Source organism: Trichosurus vulpecula, chromosome 8 (genome assembly GCF_011100635.1).
Source record: "Trichosurus vulpecula isolate mTriVul1 chromosome 8, mTriVul1.pri, whole genome shotgun sequence".
In the NCBI taxonomy this organism is placed as follows: domain Eukaryota; kingdom Metazoa; phylum Chordata; class Mammalia; order Diprotodontia; family Phalangeridae; genus Trichosurus; species Trichosurus vulpecula.
The window spans coordinates 153,520,038-153,533,635 of NC_050580.1; the positions used below are offsets into that span (position 1 = coordinate 153,520,038).

General features: G+C 35.9%; 1 protein-coding gene across 2 annotated transcripts in view; it reads left to right on the plus strand.

Moving 5' to 3' along the window:
- Positions 1–11,262, plus strand: part of PIAS1 (protein inhibitor of activated STAT 1) — a 152,325-nt gene extending 141,063 nt beyond the window's left edge. For both annotated transcript variants that reach the window (XM_036734769.1, XM_036734770.1), the window contains exons 12-14: positions 5,946–6,088; positions 7,981–8,018; positions 8,619–11,262. In XM_036734769.1, the coding sequence (XP_036590664.1) occupies positions 5,946–6,088; positions 7,981–8,018; positions 8,619–8,912 (475 nt within the window). In that variant the 3' untranslated portion in view covers positions 8,913–11,262. The remainder of the gene's footprint in view (positions 1–5,945; positions 6,089–7,980; positions 8,019–8,618) is intronic.
- Positions 11,263–13,598: the final 2,336 nt, after the last annotated feature.

Sequence of the window (13,598 nt, forward strand, 5' to 3'; positions counted from 1 at the left end):
GGCCCATTAATGGGTGGCAAAGATCTTCAAATCTAAACTGCTATTACATCTTGTTGTTGTCTCCATTCCTATCTCCCCCCCGCCCCTTTTACTCATTTCACAACTTTATTAGAGTCTGGCTTCTAATCCTACTGCTTAATTAAAACTCTACTCTTCGAGGTTACCACTGGTCTCTCTGCTTCCAGGTTCTCCCTTCTCCATTCCATTCTCCATACAGCCTCTCTTTCTGGGACACACACACACACACACACACACTCACACATGCTCTCTCCCCTCCCTCTTATGTACATCCCAGTTCCACTGGCCTACTTAGAAGTAGAGGTGAGGAGGAAGTAGATCTAGCTTAGGGGACAGCCTGTACAAAGAAACATTCAGGAGATTGGATACTAAGTTTGGGAAACTTGTAGTACTGCTTATACTTGGGAGCACTTAGAGTCAATAGATCCTTCACAGGTTATAATATTACACGGAAGCTAACAAGATAAAATTTAGTTAAATTGAGTTTAAAAATTAACTTCTCAAGATATGGCAGGGGAGATACGATTAGATAGAAGTTCAAACAAAAAAAGACTGTAAGTTCATCCTGAAGAGGCATTGTGGCATAATGAGTAGAGGAGGCAGTGTTACAATCAGTAACATTTAGATTCAAGTCCTGCCTCTGAGCCCGTCTGACTTGTGGAGTGAGAAAGTCACTTACCCTCTCAGTGCTCCCAGGCATCTCTCTGATTGTAAATGTCAGAACAGGTGTGAATCTTCATTGTTAGAGTTCCTTACCAGGAGTTCCATGTCTAAAATCACAGTATGAGCAAGCAATATGGTACAGGAGCCAAAAAAGCTAACAGGGTTACTGTACTAAAAGTTGTGCCAGTGTCCTAAAGACATTGTATCTGCTCTAGTGTGTGATGTTTACCAAGAAACTTATTTGATTAAATTTAATAAATGTAATAAACTTTAATAAAATTTAATTGAATAAAACTTTAAAAAGAAAAGTTGTAGCCTAGCTATCTGGTGTCTCAAATGATCAACAGGTTTGGTAAGACAGAAAATGAATGACAGCTGTTTTAGGAGTTGATGACCAAAAGGAGCAATAATAGCTGTGTAAAGATACATATATCACTTCCTGGTTTCCAGACTTGTTTGCCTTTAATTAGCTGTCAATATTTGTGACGAGGTTTGCTCAGGTCTTGAATAGCTGAGAATTCTGGAGATTCTTTTTCCTCTTACTCTGGTGTGTACTCAACAAACATTTTGCTACTACCAGTTGCAATTTTTGACTTTCTTTTTAACCCTATAAACATAAAGCATCCAGGGTGTTGTGCAGGTTTTGTTTTATTTTTAAAAATTTTGATGGGCAAAAATCCATATTCGCTCTTTCCCAACATCACACTCATTGAGAAAGAGTGAAAAACAAAATCCCTATTACAAACATGTATAGTCAAGCAAAACAAATTTATGCGTTGTGCCATATACAGAATATGTATTCGTCTGTCTCATTCTCTGAGTCATTCACTTCTCCATTAGTCTTATGGACTTGTGTGGTTGGTCTGAACTGCTAATTCTCTAATTTTTCTTCCATAGCTCTCATCTATTTTCCAGTTTTTTCCTCTAGTGTTTTCATTTTTAAATTCTTGCTTCATTTCTTCCAACAATTCTAGTTTAATTGGTGCCCAAGCTGAGTTTTTCTTTGAGGCTTTGCTTATACATGTTTTGGAGTCATTCTTTTGGCAGGTTTGTGTCTTGAACACCTGTATTACCCTGATAGCATTTTATAGTGAGATTCTTTTCTTTGTTTGCTAATTCTTTCAATCTGCTTCCTGACTTTGGACTTTTTAGGGCTAGGCTTTAAATATTTCCGGAGAAAATGTCTGAGCTGATCTAGCTGTTGTTTTCTAGGGGTATTGACAGGTCTGTTATTCCAGGATCTCAGGGACAGCTCTGGCTGAGGACCTACAAGTTTGCAGTGCTCCCAAAGTGGCCTGATTGTTACTCCCATGTCTCACACCCCCCAGTCTGACCTCTGCAAGTTCCTGACCTGAGTTTGGATCTAAGAACCAAGTCTGTGGGCTTGCCCCCTTTGGAGTTTCATAGATTGATGGCGGACATGGCCACTATCAGCTAGTTGGAAAGCTCTGCTGGTTTAAAGTGATGGAGCTATAGGCTTCCCTTTTGTCTGGGATTCCTGTCCCAGTTATTTCTCTGCAGGCTTCAGACTGGCCTAGAAGCTGGAACTGCGACCCCACTCTACTCCTGGGATTGGAGCCTCACAGATCTTGCTTGTTTCTGAACTTGCTCCCATGACTGAGGGTCCTATACCTTCACACTGGAAGGCTACCCCTGGGCACAGATCCCCTCATCAGTCTGCCACAGCTATAGGTATGGCACATTCCATACAAAACAAGGTTTGGGTGAATAACCAGGTACATTGCCAGACTTATTCTTGGACCTAAACCTGACCTTGCCCAAATTCACCTCCCTCACCTCAGCCTTCCCTCCAGTTTCACTCCTCAACAACCAGGGCATATTTATTATCACCTCCTAAGTTCAAACCTCTGTGCTAGGTCTTGGTTATTATCAATTTTGGGCGACGATGGCTCTGTCCTTGTGAAGCTTACATTCTAGTAGGGCAATAGGTCATATACCCAACTGACCTTTTTTGGTCCCTACGCTGTATATCCATGATCGAAGTAGTATGGATGAGCACCTTTTCCATCAATGAAGATTGCATGCTCTCTTCCTGTGCCTTTGTTATCAGGAGCGTTCAAATGAGTTAACAAACATAAAGCACTTTGCACACCTTGAAACAAATTCTAGGTATTGTTTGCTCTTATAAATGCCCCATTGTTCATTCCCCTCATTCTTTTACTACTTCAAGAATATCATAATACCACTGAGGCTGTCTGTCCCATTTTCCTATGGAACCAATACATCTGTTTCTGTGGTAAGGCTCGCTTTTGATTCGCTAAAAGCTGCAGTACAAAATACACATGACATGTTTTAATGCGTTTTATTATGAGAATGATGTAAGCAAAGTGTGCCATGAGGTCTGGCCTAGAGGGAGAGGTGAGGTAGACAACATGTTATTGTCAGAGCTGGGCAGCCTTCAGCAATGATGTGGCACAGGGAAGGTTTTTGGTACTTCTTGCTGGCTAACAGACAAGAGACTTAGAGGGAGTAGCCAGAGAAAAAAGGAAATCATGTGTTTCATGACACAAGGTGTCACTAAATTGAAATTGTTTCTATGTTTACTGTTAAAGATCAGCAATTCTCAAAAGATTTCATATTTGGCCATATTTGCAATTATTATAGATGAAGATTCCTTTATTATCAAGATGAATTGGTACCAACAAAAAAGCATTATTGTGTTCTGGGTAGATTTGTGCTATTTCCCAAATCATAAAGGATACAGATTATTTCGCAACACCTCAGTGATTATTATAGCAAAGTTTGATATGCAGAATAACAATGTCATCCCAAAGTAACTCATCAGTCCCTTAAAAAATAGAAGTTAGAGACATTTAAAGCAATAGAATTATGCTAAACAGAATGGATATGTGTACTATTTTGCTTCTTTGAATCTTTTGGGTGTTTTTCTGCTTTCTTCATGGGTATTAACTTCTGCTAGCAGTCCAACTTTATGGTTGTTACTGGGTAACATGACTTGTGAGAAACTTAGTTTATTGATTTGTGTAAGTAGAAAAGAAAACAACATTGAATTTCAGCTTGCCTAAGGCTAACATAGTTTAAACAAATAACCTGCAAAGCTTTTATGGTAGGATATTTCTATTTAATATAAAACCATAGTGTAACCAAATGCATATTCTAAAACCACAATGTTTGGAAAGAAAGTACAGGGGTATCATTTTATTTCTTCAGCGTTAGCAACTATGACTTTTAAAATGTATATACATATTTGTGCATAGATATGTATTATGTTGTATGAAGTAAATTCCACTTTTAAAAATGTTTGTGGACAGATACATGTAATGATTTGATAAAATATTCATTAGTATCATTCAACTGGATATTTTTCCCTTTGGATGATTTATGCAGTTAGATTTCCAAGCTTTTTTAAGGACCGTATTTTCTTTATTTCTCCCCGCAAAAGCACCATGTTTATTCTTGGAAAAAATAATTAACTATATGAACCACTTCCTCAGTTGCTCAGGGATTGGGTGGCTCCACATTAGTATCTGTACAACAGTTCTATCTAATATCAGATTTGAAACTGTGAAGTAGTGAAAATGTGTGGTAACTTTAGAGGTCATATAACTCCATGTTACCACACTAAAGCTTACCCAGGTTACTATAGTGGACTATAGTAGATTAGCAGTTTACAGGAGAACTCAGTCTGATGTGCTGATTGTTCTAGTATTCCCATGCATTGTGAAAGAAAGAAAACTGCCAAGAATTAAAGGCAAGTACGTTGAACTGAATATAATAAAATACCTTTTCTGTTTGCATCTCCCATAACTGACTCTTCCAGTTTCATATGTCTTACAGAAATTTCTAATACCTTTCTGTCACCATACCAGATTGGAATTTCAACTTTTTTTTTCCTTTTAATCCCTTAAGTACTGTCAGAGGAGCTAGCTAATGGGAAAATGTTACTTATGATAGACTGAAGAAGTTTAATTAAAGTTCTCATCAGACAGTACATTTTTATGAAGAGGAGGAAAGAATGTTTTATGCTTCATCTGCAATTCATAAAAATGTGGTAAAGTCTTATAACTAAGATTTCTTTTCCTGGAAACAAAGAGTAGCTGGCTAGAGTTTAAGTTCTTACATAATAGCTTGTACTACTGAAATTGTATTGCTATATATCCCCTGTTTCATCAAGCAAGACTACATGAGTGAGGCAGTACTTTTCTTTCCCTGTTCAAATAACTCTGGCTCCAACACTGTTTCGGTTAAGTTTTGTCTTTTTCATCTCAAATCTCTAACATTTCTTCCCTGTTTTTAATTCTTAATCTGAACAGTTGGGGGATAGGGTGAGGGGAACTTATTTATAATTCAGCCATTTAAACTCTCATCTTGTAGTGTCTTCTCTCCTTATTTTCCATTGTTGGACCTTTAGTTCTCCCTTTCGGGACCTTCCATCATCCCTCAGTGTTTGCCGATTTCTTCACTTTCATGGCTGCTAACCATTCACTTTGTTACCTTCACATGGTTGTTTTTTTTTTTTTTTTAAAGAAAAACGTGCTTTATTCCAGGGGTAACCTCTACTTCTGGGCAGCTAGTTGGCACAGTGGATAGAGTACCAGGCCTAGAGTCAGGAAGACCTAGGTTCAAGTCTGGCCTCAGACACGAACTGGCTCTGTGACCCTGGGCAAGTCACTTAATCCTATTTACCTCAGTTTCCTCATCTGTAAAACAAGTAGGAGAAGGAAATGGCAGACTCCAATATCTTTGCCAAGAAAACCCAAATGTGGTCACAAAGAGTCAGACACAACTAATGTACCAAACAATAACAAGGAAACCTCTACTTTCTTAGCCACCAAGCCTGTTTTCTTTTGTCTCAAAACTTATTTTTAATCTTAACGTTTTTCACTGAATACCTCGTGGAGACATCACACAATTGCATTTTCCCTTGCCTACTCTTAAGTGTAAGTTCTGCCTTTTTAATATCTGGTTAGTGGTGTGTGTGAATGTTTATTATCAGAGTTATAACAAGGGCAAGGCATAGAAAAAACATGACTTAAGTGTATGTTTTCCCAAAAATGGTGTGCCATTAGGATAGAGAGATACCACTTTATGTTCCTGCCTCAGGCACAAAGTACAATGCTATTTATTACCATTACACCTGTTTCTCTCTCCTTATAACCTTTGTAGTACTGTAAGGTTTACCGAGTTAGATTTTAAAAGCAGAAGGAACTTGTATTTCAGGCTATCTGTGATCAATAGGAAATTTAAGTGACTTGAACTGTGGACACTTTTCTTTCTTTTAGCATTTTAAATCTGCCTCATCAAGCATCTCCAGTGTCAAGAACCCCAAGCCTTCCTGCTGTAGACACAAGCTACATTAATACATCCCTCATACAAGACTACAGGCACCCATTCCACATGACTCCCATGCCTTATGACTTGCAAGGTTGGTTTTACCTATATTTGCAAATAATATTGTGGATAAAGCGGATCCAAATAATCCTCTTCTGAATGGAGCTTAAGGAAGAATTGGAAAGTTGCAAAATATTTAAGCTTTAGATCAGATGAGGCAATAAGTTTCTGCACTTCTGCTGTAAGTTGGGCGTGTGTACATTTCTGTACGATCCATCTATGGCCACTATAACCAGAACTTGTAGCTATTAAAATGACCTCTGGGTATCACGACCAGCCACAGCTTTTGGAAGGAACAGTTATTTGCAAGTCCTCAAAGAATCAACAGGCTGTATATACAGTCTCCCAAAAACATGTTATCATTTAGAGTTATAAATCTGAATTTTCAGTCAACTAGTTTAGATAATGTAGCCATAGGTGGTTATCTCTCTAATGATGTAAAATCTGATTTTGAACAGTAGCTAGAATAAATGTTTCTAACTTGATTTTTTTCCACGTGGTTGATCTGGTTCTTATTCTGAAGAAATACTAAACTATTTCCACAGCTGTGTTTTTAATTTTATAAAAATTATTTACATTATCAAATAGCATCTAGCACATTGTTTTCTTTTTTAAGTTTGTGATTAAGTGCGATTACTAGATTAACAGTGTTACTCCAAACCTTATGGTTTCTAGGACCACAGATTACAAAAGACCAAACTAAATAATTTATTTCAAGGCACTATGAATTGGGATTCTGCCAAAAGCAATCTATTCCCCCTTATTTAGTGTTACCTCTGGAAAGGTTTATATATTTCATAACATCAAGAAAAACCAACCATTTAACCAAAACATCTTCCAAAGCTTAGAATGCCTTTTACTTAAAAAGTAAGGCCTTGAAATCTGCTAAAAGAAAAATCAGAATGATATATTTGTTGAAAGATTTTCTGAATATTTCTGTTTATCTTCCAAAGTGCAACTGAGTCTTTACCTAGTTAGAGCTTTGTCCTTAGTACTTTTTGTGGGGCTACTTTTTACTAATAAACTCCAGAGGCTACTGTTACTATAGTGCCTACACTGTATGGAAAAATTAGATGTAAGGGGGAAAATGGGAAATTTTGTTTTCCTTTAATACATTGTATCTTTGTCAGCATTTATATATTAATGATGTTTCATATATGTATCTGTCAACCAACTTAAAAAAAAAATTCTAGTTTTTTGAAAAACTTTTTGTTAGTTGTCCTGGGTCTGCCTCTGCCCCCTCGTCCCCAAATTGTGATTTTAGCATTTTATGTTTGATGCATGTTTATTCACTTGTTCTTCAACTACTCTCTTTTGAATTCCAAATTAGGTTGAGAACAGGCATGAAGATAAGCATTGGCCAGTTTAGATAGAAGGAGGCCCTGGTGGACAGGTGGTAACTTTTTGTAGGTACTAATTACTCTTGTCACTATTTTGAACCCGGCACAGGAGTAAGGCAGCTAGTGTAACAAGTTTTCTTGTACCAAACTTTCATGTAACCCTTAATACCCTACTCCTACTGCTCTGAGTTTTACCTCTGGATAACTACTTTGAGTAATACTTGCTTCAAGTACCCAGAAAGAGACCAAGAAAAGTAGTATATGGGTGAAAGGGTTTTTGTTTTTTTTAATTTCTTGAATTTGCATTGAAGCCTGGTGACTTTCAACAGCCTTTTAGAGAATAGGAATATAAAGTCTTATACAATGTATTTGCTCACATTCGTATAGGGTATTCCAAGAGTCTTAGTGCAGTTTTATTAGCTTCTAACTGCACTAAAACTTTTGGGACACCCTGTATATAATTTTGATGGTATTTATTAAAGAGCTTGGGTATACTGAGATAATATTTTTTAAATTTAAAGACATTTAAAAATTTCTAGTTTTTTTATCTTTAAAGATAATAATGTTTTATTTTTATTCTCAACAGGTTTAGATTTCTTTCCCTTCTTATCAGGAGACAATCAGGTATGTTGCAGAAAAAAATTATTCTGTTAATTTTCTCTACAAATTATTTCTTTTAGAAGTATAACTATTACATCTGAAATAAAATGGCTTTCCTTGAAAGGTTCTGAAATGGTAGTACCACATACCACAACCCTCATTTTTTAAAGGGCAGTACTTCAAAATTTTTGTTTCACTTGTGTTTAAGTGTAGTAAAAGTAATTCTTATTTGCTGCCTTTTTCCAGTGCTGCTTCATGTTGTGCCAAGAGGTAGCAAATTATTTTGGCTCATAAATTTCATAGTCAGTGAATGTCTCCTCACAAGGAGGGAGGACTATACTGCTCCACTTTATAATTTGGCTTTTTGAGATTTGATTGCTTTTTGCATTTGAATGAAGAGTATTGGTGCTTTTGCTTCCAGTTTTCTTCTGGTTTCAGAAACCAAGGTCTCCAGAGGTAAATGATCACTACTTCATGAATTCACTTGATTGTACCAATTGTCTTACTAAGGAATATTCAGATATTTACAATATATTTCAATTTCCTACTTAAAGTTTGTGTTGCTGGGAAGAAAACTTAATAATTCAGAAGTATAATTTTAAAATATTTGTCTTTTTTTCCTAGCATTACAACACCTCCCTTCTTGCCGCTGCAGCAGCAGCTGTCTCGGATGATCAAGACCTCTTACACTCGTCTCGTTTTTTTCCATATGCCTCTTCACAGATGTTTCTTGATCAGTTAAATGCAGGAGGTAGCACTGCCCTTCCAACCACGAATGGAAGCAGTAGTGGCAGTAACAGCAGTCTTGTTTCTTCTAACAGCCTGCGAGAAAGTCATGGCCATGCAGTTGCCAATAGAAGCGGCACAGACACAGCATCCATCTTTGGCATCATACCGGACATTATCTCATTGGACTGATTTCCCCTCTCCCTCTCCCTTCTTCCTACCCCCCAGACTCAATGAACTTGGCAGAAAGAAGAGAACTTTGTGCTCTGTTTTACTTTATTCTGTTTAGAAACGTACACAAGTGTGTGGTTTTTTTTCCTTTTTTTAGGGAAAAAATTAAAAGAAATGTACAGAGAACAAAACTATATTTTCAGTTTTACTTTTGTATATAAACCTAAGACTGCCTGTCTGGTAAAACACGTGAAAAAAAAAGAAAAGAAAAAAACAGCCACCCACAAACCACCTTCTATTCATTTTACTGGATTCTGAAGATTTTGTTTTCAACATTTACATTTGTCCTGTGGTTTTATTTTTGTAGTTTGGACATAAAAGACATTATTTTCTTTGCAGTAACAGAAAATGAATTGCATGTATGAAGTTTTAAATTGTAGGCAGTTGTGTTTTGTTTTGTTTTGTTTTTTGTTAGGGGGAAAAATACCTTTAAAAAATGCCATTTCCTGATAATGGCAGAATTGAGTTCTGTGTTTTGCATAGACTTCACCCAACCTTAAGTTATATAAATCTCATCTGTCCTGATGCATTCATTCCCTCTGTGTTTCAGAACGTAGTTTATGGGAGTGTGTTGTTAGTGTTAGTATGTGTTCTTGTCACTTCTGATTTTATCCAAGTTTGTATTCAGTTAAAATATCAAGTTTTCCATTTCCCCAAACCTGTTAAAGATCTTAAAGTTGACATTTAAGAATCTTTGCAGAATTTTCCAGTTGCTTATATTCCATCACATACTTCTATCTGCTGCACACACCCTCAGTCAGTATTTCCTTTTGAAGATACCAGGTTAAAGCTGACTGGGCACAAAAAAAAAAAAAAAAGGGCATTAGTGGGCCTATGAAAACCATTTTTACCTGAAAAGAACTGACATACTTTCATTCTAACTCTTAAGTTGGAATGTTAGAAGTTGGAACTCTTTTAGTTGCCAGAATTATTACTCATGTAGTCTGTGAACACCTGCTTTGGTGGAAAGGGCAAGTTTTTATGAAAAAAATTTTCACCAGGCCAAGGAAGTAAAAATAATTTAAAATGCTCTGTTGCTTGGTTTGTGCAGCTAAGGGAGGTCATGGTTCAGCATAAAAAAAAAAAAAAAAACAAAAAAAAAAACAACAAACCCTGAAAAAAAAGTGCAAGAGAAATAATTCTGTAGCACCCAATATGTCTCGTCTTGTAGAAATCCTCTATTTGATAAAGGGTTTGAAGATAATAATGTTTTTTTACTTTGTCACTTTTAATTTCTGGCTATCAGTATGTTTCTATTCTTAAGCTTTGGGCCAAACTTAACCCCCACCATTTAAATTTTCTTTGTTTTTTTTTTTGGCTTTATTTTTCTTCACCTTTTCAAGACATGCATGACATAGGAAAGACATTTTATAAAACTATGGAATCAGTTGGCCTGAACCATTCTTATTAAATAGTGAAATGTGTAAATAGATTGAAAGCTGTTTTTCAGAAAGGGGGTGGGGGTAAAAAAAAAAAGATGAAGGGGGAAAAGTGATTCTACTTGTGTCCCAAAGTCACCATCAGAGAAGATGTGGTATTCTCTGGTGTACAGAATATTTTTCTAGCTGGTTGAGAGTGCAGGGAATAAGTTTTATCAGGAAAGATAAGGAATATTAAGTTTGCCAGTTTTCCAGTCTGGGTTTTTATGTTCGAACACTTGATGTCAGCTAGTTGTTTTCACAGTTGATCAAGGACCACCTTTTGTGTATGAAGTTGTCTTTTTAAACCTTGCATTGATAACAAAATGACCTACTTTCATTCAGATAGAAGTCAAGATTGCTGTATGATCAGTTGTATGATAAATGTATTGGTTCACATGAATATGTAGCATCTAAAAATAGTCTTTGTGTTTTTACAGCCTCCCTCTGCCACTAAATTGTTAACTTGAATTTGGGGAAAAAAAACTGAAACAAAATGTTTGTGTTTATATGTATATGTGTGTGTATATATGTATTTATAGATAAGTGTGTGTGAGCTACAAGTGAGTTAAATAGTCTTCCCCTGAGCATGTGTATTCCACACATAACTTGGCTGAGTTATATTCACTATATGACCGTTTATAATAAAAGTCTATTAAATGTCAGTTAAAATAAAACATCATAAAATGGGAAATACTTCAGTTATAAATTGAATCTCGTATTGAGGTGTTTGTTTAAACACGTTTTAGAAATATTGCTGGCTTATTCATTTAGACTAATATATTTAGTAATAAAATCATAATATATTTCTAAATTTGACCTTGGGGTAGAAATGATGGCAAAATATATGGGGAGTTCTTATTTCACATCATAATAAAGCACGTTTCCATTCATTTAACTATTTTTAAGGTAAATTTAAAAGTTGTTTTTAAGTTTTCAGATCAATACCTTTGTGTATGGAACTGAATTACAAACATTTTTTTGGTAAGAGTTGAAAACCACTCAGCACGTATTCAACAAGATTATCTCTTAGGTTCCATTTCCCTCAGTCCGAACCATTGCTCCAGACCTAAATAAACAAGGGCAGAAAATGGGGGCGGGGAGGGGGGAGAGGGAGTACATTTCCATTCACCTTTCATTTTACTTCATCCTTTCACAAAAGAAGTTAACCCTTCTCTTACCTTTGAGTATCGGTGTTCATTCCATTGTACTTGGTTATATTTTTCTTGCATTGCATTTTTTTAACATTGCATATGATAGCAATTTTTATCATTTCCTATCAGATCTGCATCAGTATCTGCAGCTGAGCCTTTCAGTTCAGTAAAAAAAAAGTATTAATCATATCACTGCATTTCTGTCTCAGAGGTTAAAAAAAGTAAGTCCTTGTTTTGTCTGATTCTTTCAATTTTGGTGAACTATCTATGAACAAATTCAGTAACTCTGATCTTTAGGCATTTGGCTCCCATCCCTATTGCCTGAGTCTTTCACAGTAGGTGTGTATGTTTGTGTGTCTGTATATGTGTTTATGTATAGTACTGTATGTGTGTATGTATATATGCACACAAATATGAGTAAATAGCTGTTGTTTGAATAGCAGGGTCGAAATGGCTTTTAATTGCTTTTGTGGGCATTATTGGATACGTCTTTCACAAACAAAATCTGAACTTTAACCATGCCAAGGCTGGTTGATGATAATTTATTTTGAGCATTAAAAGATTTTTTATTCTTAATATAAGCACTATCACAATTCTAGATGATTACCTATTTAGCGAAGATTCACCTAAGCCTCCTAAGAGTGTAATTTGCTTCTTTATATTGGATGTCTAAAACTGGTTGGAGTCATAGCCCAATTTTAAAATTAGTTGTCTGTAGAAAGAATTTTTTTTTAATTCAATTTTAAACACATTCAGCATTTCAAGGTTTTAAAGCACATTTAAAATTATTTTAGGATTTTGTTTTATCAATGTAAGTGTTGTTAAATTCTTTAAAAAAAAATAAAAATAAAAAATAAACAATTTAGATGCAAAAGGGGGGGTGGAGAATAGCTGGTGGTCCCAGAGTGTGCTGCTGTTAATTGTTTAATTAACAAAGGGAAATGTATATAAACAGATATAAAAGTTACCATAAATTCCATGAACTTAAATCTGTGACTCATTGCCTTAAAAATTTCTCTTTTAGAATTTCCATACCGCATGCCAAACCAGTAAAATGGCTTTTAAAAATGTATAGTAGACCAATGTCAGTTTGTATAAAAGTACCAAGTGAAAATATTTATTACATGCATTTGAAAAAATTGTTTACCTATTGAATGTTACCTGTTTATGTAGAGCTCTTTAGATGTAATTAAAAAAAGCATTCAGTTAATTGTCTTCTGTAAAATGTACTGTTGGGCATATAAGGTGATCATCTTTCCAAAGTACCAGAGATTTAGAAGAAAGGCAATTTCTCCATAAATGGCTTTGTGGTAAGTTAGAAATGTTGAAGCATCCTTTCCCCTGTTACTGTGATGTGACTGGCAAAGAAGGGTGGGGTGCAGTGGAAAGAGCCCTGGATTTGGAGTCCAGAGACCTGGATGTAAATAGATCCTGGCTCTGTAACTAATGACCCACATGACCTTGGGCCACTTGCTTTCCCTGTCAAGGCCTCAGTTTTCTCGTCTTTTAAAATGAAATGATTTGACTTGATTCTAGGCTTCCTCCCAGCTCTAAATACTGTGATAGTCATTTTTTTTAACTTTGCACCCATATTTTGAATAGTTAAAGAGTACCACCACTATTCTGTAAATGACACAAGAAAATAAGTAGACCACATGCAGTCCTGTGATTTACTGTAAGAAGAGGATATGGGCAGTATGGCAGGCTTTTTGTTTGGGAGGAGAGGGGGCAGAGATTTTTTTTTTGTCTTAGAATCTTTGGTTGAGAATTCTTCTGGAGTTGGCACATCCATTTGGAACAGCTTAAATGGTATAAACATGAGAAGGTTACAGGGCTCCATAAGGGCCCTATGGTAGAATCTAGTGAAAAAGTGATTTGAGTTCTCATGAATTTGGCATGTATTTAGTGTCTCCTGTGTGTTTAGCACTAGAGCATCCTAAAAGTTTCAGTGCAATTTAATGTGATTGGCACTGTTCTTGAAATAGCTGCTATGTGCAAGGAGATTAAATTCTACTGTAGGCAGAGAAGCAGGTTATAAAATGTACAGAAATACTTCTAAGACAGTAAAGACTAAA